The following is an 11453-nucleotide window of genomic DNA, read 5'->3' on the forward strand; positions in this document are numbered from 1 at the left end:
ATGAATCTGTGTCTGTCTCCCCCTCTAGTCTGGAAGCTTGTTGTGGGCTGGGAATGTGTCAGTTTATTGTTATGGTATCCTCTCCCAAGCGCTTAGTACAGAGCTCTGCACACAGTATGCACTCACTAAATATGACAATGAATTGAATGAATGAACGCAGGCAAGTGACTTTTGCTCAGCAATCTATATCTAGGTCCCTGGGTTACAAAAACAGGAATCACTTCCACACCAATTAAGTCTCTCAAGATTTGACAGGGCAGCCAAACTTCCCTTAGACCGTAAAACACCGGAAAGAACAGTCCCACTCACTGTTCTAACATGGAATTGTGAACTCAGAGTCTATGACCATTATATTTGAAAAATAGGAGAAAGAAACCCTCCATAAACACATTAAGTCTCCATAATTTATTTTAACATCTGCCTCTCCCTCCAGACTCTAAGCTCTTTATGGGTAGAAAACCTGTCTACCAACTTTGCTGTACTGTACTCTCCCAAGCGCTGAGTACAGTGCTCTGCACAGACTAAGTGCTCAATAAATACCCCTGATTCATTCATTCATTTATATTAACTGAGTGTTTACTGTGTGCAAAGCAGAGCGCTGTACTAAGCGCTTGGGAGAGTACACCACAACAATAAACAGATGCATTCCCTGCCCACTAAAAGCCTCAGACAAACTGCGTGGCAGTTTTAAAATACTTTTAAAATCAGAGTGAATATCACTTGCTCTATCATGGCCCTGAAGGGCCAACTTATCCTGAGTTTGGACTCTTTGGGGTGGCACAGCGAAGTCCAGAACATGTGCGTCCTTCATGTGGGCCTCCTGACTGGCCAAGAGTTCATAACAGACAGCCATCGGCCCTCCCCACACCCTTGTCCCCCCTGACTTCTGAGAACTGTATGGAGGAAGGGAAGGGTAGAAGTGAGGTGACCAGATAAGGCTAAAGATTAAAAAAAAAAGACAGATTCTCCTTCCTCAGCCTAGGAGATGTGAGGACATCAGGGTGCTTGGATTGGGAGATGAAGTAACTAAGGCACACAGAAGTGACTTGCCCAGTGTCACACAGCAGACATGGCACAGCCAGAATTTGAACCCAGGTCCTTCTGATTCCCAAGTCTGTGTTCTGCATCTACTCCAGCCCTTAGAACATAAACTCATTATGGGCAGGGAACGTATCTGCTAAATCTGTTATTTTGTACTCTCCCAATAGCTAAGTACAGTCCTCTGAACATAGTAAGCACTCAAAGAGCTTCTAAACTGTGAGCCCGTTGCTGGGTAGGGACCGTCTCTATATGTTGCCGATTTGTACTTTCCAAGCACTTAGTACAGTGCTCTGCACACAGTAAGCACTCAATAAATACGACTGAATGAATAAATATGATAGGTTGACTGATTGAGGTGGTGTTAGTGACAGGCCCTCCCTCCATCAGATAATTGCATCCCAATGGCCAAGGTGCTGTTGGCTTTTTATTCAGGCACCGGATCTCAGACCGGCCTTACATGGAATATGGCACCGAACAGAAATTTCTAATGAAAAATTCATCTGGGAGTGAAACCAGTTCCTGATCTCCTTCATAAACACATTCTGAAAAAAAAAAAAAAAAGAATCGTTCAGCGTGACAATTGTTGGTGAAGTGTCTCAGTCTCAATTTAGGAGTCAAGAATGCTGACTTATCACAGCAAAACTACTCCTTCATAGATGATCAAGTAAATCTTTCATCAGCCCTCCCTGAGCAGTTATACATATGGCTTGCTTCTAAAGTGCTGTAAAATATGTAAATTAAACTGGATCTTCAAAGCCCTAATGAAATCAAGCTTTCCCTGACTAATCTCTTATCTCCTCCATTCTATTCTCCCTCCTTTCTGCTAGACACATGCCTACCAACTTTGCTGTATTGTTCTCTCCCAAGCACTTAGCACAGTGCTCTGCATAGACTAAGTGCTCAATAAATACCCCTGATTCATTCATTCATTTATATTTATTGAATGCTTACTAGACACTTAGTACACCCCCCCCCCCAAAGCACTTACATATATATCCTTAATGAATTCCCCCCCTCTACACTGTAAACTTGTTGTAGGCAGAGAATGTCCCCGTTATATTGTACTCTCTCAAGTGCTTAGTACAGTGCTCTGCGCATGGCAAGGGTTCAAGAAATGACTGACTAGTAATTATGATATTTGTTACGCACTATGTGCCAAGCGCCGTCCTAATAATAATAATAATAATGGCATTTATTAAGCGCTTACTATGTGCAAAGCACTGTACTAAGCACTGGGGAGGTTACAAGGTGATCAGGTTGTCCCACGTGGGGCTCACAGTCTTAATCCCCATTTTACAGATGAGGTAACTGAGGCACAGAGAAGTTAAGTGGGGTAGATACAAGACAATAAAGTTGGACACAGTCTCTGCCCCATATGGGGCTCACAGCCTAGGTAGTAGGGAGTAGAATTTAACACCCATTTTTACAGATGAGGAAACTGAGGCATAGAGGAAGTGAAGCGACTTGCCCAAGGTCACACAGCAAGCAAGTGGCAGAGCTGGGATTAGAATCCAGATCCTGTAAATCCCAGGCCTGGGCTATATCCACTAGCCATGTGGATTCAAGTCACTGAATGTAACTGAATTGAATTAAGCACTTAGTACAGTGCTCTGCACACAGTAAGCGCTCCATAAATACGACTGAATGAATGAATGTACAATTCACGAAATATACATTCATTGAGTGCTCAGGATTGGAATAACTGAGTAGGTAAATCCTGGAGATGGCTGGTGGATTTATATTCTGTTGCTTCTCGCTACCCGTAATTTATCTTTAATGTCTGTATCCCCCACTAGTTTGTAAGATTGTGGGGGAGAGATCCTATCTACCTACTCTACTGCAAGCATTTAGTGCAGAGCTCTGCACCCAGTGAGTGTCAATAAATACTACTGGTTGATCTCATTCATGATACAATTACTGTCATCATTATCATTATCGATGTCATTATTCAAGACGCTTGCTTTTCCCAAGAGTCATTAAAATCAATCTCGAAATTTAGATTAGTGACGGTCTGAAAATCTCAGGTGCATAGTTTTGTTTTGGTTTTTGCAAACTGCTACGTGTAAACCAGAATTTCCAGAAAACCAGATTCTGCCATAAGAGAAGCCAGTGAAGGAAGCGGCAGGCACTAACATGTCTAATATTTAAAGACGCTCTCAAGGAGTAAGAGTCACTACTTTCTGATCCTCCAATCCACCTGGCTTACCTAAATCCAGGTCAGATCAGAAACACACACCAAGCCCATTTACAAAAAAACAAACAAACAAACAAAAAAAACCCAACAAAAAACAAAACACACACACCCCTTTCTAATGGTCGGAATCAGTGTTTCAATTCACTTAACCCTCACTGTTTGAGCAACTGCCTGGGTGGAAAAGTCTGTAAGCTTACTGTGGTCAGGGAATGTATCTTTACTGTCATATTGTACCCTCCCAAGCGTTTAGTACAGTGCTCTGCACACAGTGAGCGCTCAATAAATACAACGGACTGATCCACACTTCCAGTCCTAACTCCCGGGTCTCCTTCCCTCTCTCAGGAAATGTGACTACCAACTGCAGTAGTGTCCTCTCCCAAGTGCTTAGTACAATATTCCGCAGGTGAGCACTTAATAAATACCATTGGTTGGCTAATTGATCCCCTTTCAGTGGAGGCTTGTAAAATCTCCCATTCTCTGCCTCATGGATTGAAGCCTTTGATTAATTGAAGCTGCTCTGCTTCCTGGTCTGTTCGGAAGCCCCCCTCGAGCTAAAAATAGCCTCAAGGACCATCTGCTGAGGCAGCAGCCTGGGTGGTTATTCTCTGCCTCGGGCAGATTCAGCCTGCACAGAACCGGAAAAAGCAGTAATAATAATAATCATCATCATGGTACTTAAGTGTTTACTAGGTGCCAAGCACCGGAGTTGATGAAGACCAACAGGCTGGACACAGTCCCCATCCCACCTGGGGCTCCCAGTCTTAATCCCCATTTTACATGTGAGGCAACTGAGGCACAGAGAAGTAATAACGATAATAATAATGATTTTGGTATTGTTGGTTTTGTTGCCAATTTGTACTTCCCAGGCGCTTAGTACAGTGCTCTGCACATAGTAAGCGCTCAATAAATACGATTGATGATGGTGATGGTATTTGTTAAGTGCTTACTGTGTGCCAGGTACTGGTCTAAGCCCTGGGGTAGATACAATATAATCAGACTGGACACAGTCCCCGTCCCGTATGGGGCTCAGTCCAGATGAGGGAACTGAGGCTGTGTGCTCAGTTCGCTGTGTGACCTGAGGCAAGTTATTTCACATCTCTGGGTCGCAGTTACCTCGGGTGTAAAATGGGGACTACGACTGGGGGACAGGGACTATGACCAGTGTGATTTGCTTGTAGCCACCCCAGCCCTTAGTACAGTGCCTAACACATATTATGATTACTTTCCCAAGCACTTAGTACAGTGCTCTACACACAGTAAGCACTCAGTAAATACCAGGGATTGATTGACTTACACTTGGCTACCTCCACAACCTGTAATTTATTTAATGCTCATCTCCCCCACTGGATTGTAATATCTTGGTTTTTTAAATAATAATAATAATAATAATAATGGCATTTATTAAGCACTTACTATGTGCAGAGCACTGTTCTAAGCACTGGGGAATTTACAAGGTGATCAGGTTGCCCCATGTGGGGCTCACAGTCTTAATCCCCATTTTACAGATGAGGTAACTGAGGCCCAGAGAAGTTAAGTGACTTGCCCAAAGTCACACAGCTGACCAGTGGTGGAGCCGGCATTTGAACCCATGACCTCTGACTCCGAAGCCCGGGCTCTTTCCACTGAGCCACGCTGCTTCTCTAATGGGATTTGTTGTGCGCTTATTATGTGCCAGGCACTGTTCTAAGCGCTGGGGTGGCTACAAGCTAACCAAATTGGACAAAGTCCATATCCCACCATCCTAATGAACATTTTCCAGATGTAGTAACTGAGGTCCAGAGAAGTAAAGTGACATGTCCAAGATCACACAGCAGACAAGTGGTGGAGCCAGAATTAGAATCCAGGTCCTTCTGAGTCCCAGGCTCATGCTCTAGCCATTAGGCCACACTGCTTCTTGTTTCAAACAAGATTTGTTTGAATGTTGTTTCAAACAACATTTCGATTAGCTTTTCAATGACACAGATTTCCTCCAGCTTCCTAGCCAACCAGGTGGCATCTGGGAGCAAACTGGGTATTTGGACCTACTATGTGCCAAGCACTGAATTAAGCGCTGGGGTAGAAACAAGTTAATCAGGCTGGACACAGTCCCTGTCCCACCTGGGGCTCACAGTCTAAGGAGAAGAGAAGGAACCTATTTTAAAATTATCCTGGAATAGTAATCATTTTTACTGAATAATCAATGCTGTTTACTGAGCTCTTAATCATCAATCGTATTTATTGAGCACTTACTGTGTGCAGAGCACTGTACTAAGCGCTTGGGAGTACAAATTGGCAACATATAGAGACAGTCCCTACCCAACAGTGGGCTCACAGTCTAAAAGTTTTTAATTTAGAGAAATGTTGACGAAATATTTTAACTGCTTTAACTTAATGCGTGCAGAGCACCAAACTGAGCACCTAGGAGGGTACAATACAACAGAGTTGGTAGATACATTCCCCCACCCAAAAGGAGTTTACTGTCTAGAGGGGGAGACAGACATAAATATAAATATGAAAGGAAGAAATAAAAAGTATGCTTCTTCAACCTAGAAGAAAATTCCCCTTTTGAACAGCAGAGATCATTGGGAATTGTGTATTTACTAAAATATCAGTAACACAGTCAAGCATGAAACACGTTATCGAGCTGAAGTCGTTTTCTACCAAATCATCTCCCAGAAGACCCATGTTGTTTTCTTTCAGGTTCTAAAACACTGACTCATGGAAATGTCCGAACAGCACACTTCCTCAAAATTGCAATCTTATAGGAAGTGTTTGTTTCGTCTTTCATGACACATTGTCTTTATGGATGAGACACTGCAATAAAAATACTTGGGACCAAAATAAAAAAAACCATTCAAGATGAATTTGAGATTTTTCGGCAAGACAGCCAAACGCACTCCAACCTGAAGGAAAGGATATTAGTTCAGAGACGCTTTTACTTTGCCTCCTCTTGATTTTTAAGACGATTATTTTGGTTGAAGGAGGAATAAGGGAAAGAAGGGAAGAGATTGATGTGAGGCTATCTGTCCAATCATCTGTCAGTTCTACCTTCACAACACTGCTAAAATCCGACCTTTCCTCTCCATCCAAACTTCTACCATGCTGATCCAAGCACTTATCCTATCCCGCCTTGAAACTGTATCAGCCTCCTCGCTGACCTCCCGGTCTCCGGCCTCTCCCAACTCTCCAGTCCATACTTCGCTCCGCTGCATAGATGGTTTTGCTAAAAAAAGGTTCGGGCCACATCTCCCCATTCCTCAAGAACCTCCGGTCGTTACCCATCCACCTTGGCATCAAACAGAAACTCCTTACCCCTGGCTTTAAAGCACTCAATCAGCTCGCCCCCCCTCCTACCTCATCTTCCTGATCTCCTTCTCTAGCATCATCTTACTCGCTGTGCTCCCATCTCATCTATTTCACCTCCGGACACTTTCCCACATCCATCAGCCTGGAGCTCCCTCCCACTTCGTATATGCCAGATCACCATTCTCCCCACCTTCAAAACATGATTAAAGTCACTTCTTCTCCAAGAGGGCTCCCCCTCTCCCTCCCTCTCCCTTCTGCATCTTCTACACACTTCATCAATCGTATTTATTGAGCGCTTACTATGTGCAGAGCACTGTACTAAGCGCTTGAACACTTGGATCTGTGACCTTTGGACATTTAATATTCACCCCACCCAACGGCACTTAGGTACACATCTTTACATTATGTTATATACAGTACACTTTCCAACACTTAGTTCAGTGGTCTGCTCACAGTAAGCACTCCGTAAGATTGACTGATATTAGACTCTCCCAAGTGCTTAGTACAGTGGCCTGCACATGGTAAGCACTCAGTAAATACTGATTATGACAACCTGAGCATCTGGGCTGTGCCTTGACTTGGACTCGTCGTCTGTTCACATCAGACCTCCTGGCTCACCACAGGCTTGGCAAGGGGGCCAGAGGGGCAAGGTGGGGGGCCAAAGACACCCAGTGGGTCCTAGCCACGGGTAGGAATCGGTGGTTGGAAAGGACCAGGCTGCCCCTCAGAAGCAGAGAGGCATGGGTGTAGATCTTCCCCACATCGGGATTCATTTGGAACAGTTCCTAGACTTGTCCCTGCTTAGGAAATCTGCCTGAATGTCAGCCAGCAACACGCCCGGGGCCCTGAAGCTCTCCGTTTCCCCAGGACTTTCCCTCAGAGACCGGCGACAAGCACCAACATTTACACAAATAAAGTGAAACCCCGGACAACCCCGGTAACGTGCTTCCTTCCAGGATTTCCAGCCACAAAAAAAAAAAAGAACTGATTCAGTAATATGACCTCGGATATTTCGATGCTCAAAAGCGGGGTGACAAATCTCCGTACTGGACAGAGGCATTCTCATTCTTTCTTTCTCTCTCTCCTTCCCTCTCCTCCTTCCTTTTCTTTACACCACCACGGTCTTTAAAGCCTGGGCTGAAAATGGAAAGCTCTGAGTTTCCTTTCTCAGAGCCCCATGGAGCTGAGGGCCTGCGTCTCCCATTGAAAAAATCTGGACACACCTTGGATAATCGTGCCATACAGACCGGGAATCTAGCACACTGGGAACGGTTCAATAATGCTCAGCTGCCCTGGAGGATTAGACACACCAGATGCTCTGACAACCGCACTAATCCTCAACCTCGCTCTGGTGTTTTGTTTGCTTGTTTAAAGGGGACAGAAGCAGGGAGGAGGCTAAATTACCCAGTTCTTTCATCTTCCCATCACCCCAAACCAAGTTCCTAACTAGGTTATACCAGGTTTCCAAGCCAAACCTAAAATTCCCTCCTGTGAGTAGCAGACAAAGGAAATTTGGGGCTACCCCGTTCGTTCAAGAGTGGTCCAATAGGTAGAAAGAATTTCTTCCTGTCTCCTGTTTCTTTTGTTCAAACCCACCGCTGGAATTCTATCTTTAAAGAACAGCTGTCTAGGCTGAATTTCTACCAGAGAGGCATTTTTTCCCCCCACTCAAGAACACAGAAAACGCCGCTGCTCTGGATTCATTTATGCTTTTAGGAATGAAATCTCACAATCCGCCAGAAAACATAGTTTTGACAGCAATGGCAATATTACTGCATTTTAGTTTATCATTAATGGTACTGAATTTTAGATGTCAAAACAATCTGGGGCTCAAATCCCAATTCTGTTACCTCTGCGTTGATTATTATTGAGAAAAAGCTGCAGCACGCTTCTAAATTTTTGAATCGAGAAGTGACAACAGATTTTAGTCAAGGACAACGGAAATCTCCCTTTTTTATGGTCTTTGTTAAGCCCTTACTCCGTGCACTATACTAAGCGCCAGGGTAGATACAGTTTAATCAGACTGGATGCAGACTATGCCCCATATGGGGCTCACAGTCTTTATCCCCATGTTATTTACTTTATTTTGTTAGTATGTTTGGTTTTGTTCTCTGTCTCCCCCTTTTAGACTGTGAGCCCACTGTTGGGTAGGGACTGTCTCTATGTGTTGCCAATTTGTACTTCCCAAGCGCTTAGTACAGTGCTCTGCACATAGTAAGCGCTCAATAAATACGATTAATGATGATGATGATGTTACAGATGAGGGAACTGAGGCACAGAGAAATTACGTTGCCTTCTGGGTCCTAAAATCTGAACTTCAGCCCTATATTATCATCAGCTCTTCTAAACCCATGATCATAACGGAGAAACAAGCTGATCTGTGGGTCGCAAAAGTCCCGGCTCAACATTAACACATTTGTACTTCCCAAGTGCTTAGTACAGTGCCCTGCACACAGTAAGCGCTCAATAAATATGATTGAATGACTGAATGAATGAACTGCAATATATACACGGAAAGACCACGGGTCTGTAGAGGTCTTCCAATTATCGTAGGGTACTTTGAAAGGAAATAAAAAAACCGGAAGAATAATTGTGAAACTCTGCAAGCAAGTCATATTTATTGAACACTTGCTGTGCACAACACTGAACTAAGCACTTACGAGGTACATCACAACAGAATTGGTAAGATAACATTCCCAACCCACAGTGACCTTACAGGGGAACCGGACATTAATACAAACAAATAATTGATGGCTATTAATTACTCTCCAAATCAATACCAACTTTATCTTGAAACCTGGTCCCCCGTCTGCCCCTCCCCTTCAGAAATCGATTAAGCAATATTTACTGAGCACTTCACGTGTGGCGAGCACTGTCCAAAACGCTTGGGAGAGTACAACAGAGTTGGGAGTCACGTTCTCTCCTCTAGGCTGTAACTTCGTTGTGGGCAGGGAATGGGTCTGTTGAGTGTTGTATTGTACTCTTTCAAGCGTTTAGGACAGTCCTCTGCACACAGTAGACGCTCAGTAAATATAACAATGAATAAATACGATTGAATGAAACCTGGGACTTACTCCACGTGGAACAAGAGGCAGACCCCAACCCCTAGATGGTCTGCTCTATCTCCCCACTCTGTCCTGGCGTCCTTTCCTGAGCGTTCAGTACAGTACTCTGCCCCTAATACGTGCTCTGAACAGACTGTAAGTTCGTGGTGGGCAGGGAATTTGTCTGTTTATGGTTCTAGTGTCCTCTCCCAAGCGCTTAGGACAGTGGTCTGCACACAATAAGGACTCTAAACAGACTGTCAACTCGGTGTGGGCAGGGAATTTGTCTGTTTATGGTTCTAGTGTCCTTTCCCAAGCGCTTAGTACAGTGGGGTGCACACAATAAGAACTCTAAACAGACTGTCAACTCGGTGTGGGCAGGGAATGTGTCTGCTTATGGGTCTATTGTTCTCTCCCGAGTGCTTACTACAGCGCTGTTCACTCAAGAACTGAATGAATAAACGGCTGGCTGGAGTTGTAGACACCCATCTACACACAGGCGGGCATGCCCTGACACATGTGAACAGGCACACAGACACACATGTACATGCTGGTGAATAGCCACCCACGCATCTACACAGTCACCCAAACACATGGAAACACGGGCACACACGCCTGTGCCCACAGAAACGATGTCCACACGGGCCCCCAGACACACATGTCCACACGGGCACACAAACATACGTAGAGGCCCCCAGACAAACATGTACACACAGAGGCACGAATATACTTTCATTCATTCAATCGTATTTATTGAACGCTTACTTTCATTCATTCAACCATATTTATTGGGCGCTTACTGTGTGTGGACCACTGTACTAAGCGCTTGGCAACATACTTTGTGGAGAGCCCTGGACTAAGCGTTTGGGAAATTACAATTCAGTAACAAAGAGAGACAATCCCTGCCCACACCGGGCTCACGGACACGCATGTACACGCGAGCAAGCATACGTGTGCTGGGGCCCCCGGACATACATCCATACAGGAGCCCGCACATACATGAACACAGGGGCCCGCACACACATGCACACAGGGGTCTGCACACACATCCACACAGGGGGCCGCAGACACACATACACACAGGGGTCTGCACATACATCCATACAGGGGGCCCGCACACACATCCACACAGGGGGCCGCAGACACACATACACACAGGGGTCTGCACATACATGCATACAAGGGGCCGCACATACATCCACACAGGGGGCCGCAGACACACATCCACACAGGGGTCTGCACAACACACATACAGGGGGCCGCAGACACACATACATACAGGGGTCTGTACATATACATGCATATAGGGGGCCGCAGACACAGAGGCACACAGGGGACCGCACATACATGCACAAAGGGACCCGCACATACATGGACACAGGGGCCCGGAACAGGTTCTGGTGCAAACTTGTACTTCCCAAGCGCTTAGTACAGTCCTCTGCACACAGTAAGCGCTCAATAAATACGATTGAATGAATGAATGAAAGGTGCACGGGCCCCCAGACCCCCAACACTGAGAACAGCGCTTGGCACATAGTTTGGCGCTGCCCAAACCCCATCAGTATTAGATAATTACAATTATGATGGTGATTATTGGGCACGCACCTCTCCGCGCGTTGATTCCAGCGCTTAGAACAGTGCTTCGCACACCGTCAGCGCTTAACAAATGCCATCATCGTGATTATTATTATTATTCAGTCGTACTTACTGAGCGCTGTGTGCAGAGCACTGTACTAAACGCTTGGGAGAGGACGATACAGCAATAGAGGCGATCCCGCCTTACCGATTTTGATTTTGACGCTCTGGAAGACCCGGAGCCCCTCCTCCTCCACCGCCATGCTGGCCGGATTCCCGGATTCCCAGATGATTCCCAGATTCCCGGCGCAGAG

The 11453-nt window shown here is 45.3% G+C and overlaps 1 protein-coding gene across 2 annotated transcripts in view; it reads right to left on the reverse strand.

The window, feature by feature from the left end:
- Positions 1-11453, reverse strand: part of RASA3 (RAS p21 protein activator 3) — a 180308-nt gene extending 168855 nt beyond the window's left edge. For both annotated transcript variants that reach the window (XM_038762059.1, XM_038762058.1), the window contains exon 1: positions 11348-11453. In XM_038762059.1, coding sequence (XP_038617987.1) covers positions 11348-11402 — 55 coding nt within the window. In that variant the 5' untranslated portion in view covers positions 11403-11453. The remainder of the gene's footprint in view (positions 1-11347) is intronic.

The sequence above is a fragment of the Tachyglossus aculeatus genome, chromosome 20 (assembly GCF_015852505.1).
Source record: "Tachyglossus aculeatus isolate mTacAcu1 chromosome 20, mTacAcu1.pri, whole genome shotgun sequence".
Taxonomy (NCBI): Eukaryota; Metazoa; Chordata; class Mammalia; order Monotremata; family Tachyglossidae; genus Tachyglossus; species Tachyglossus aculeatus.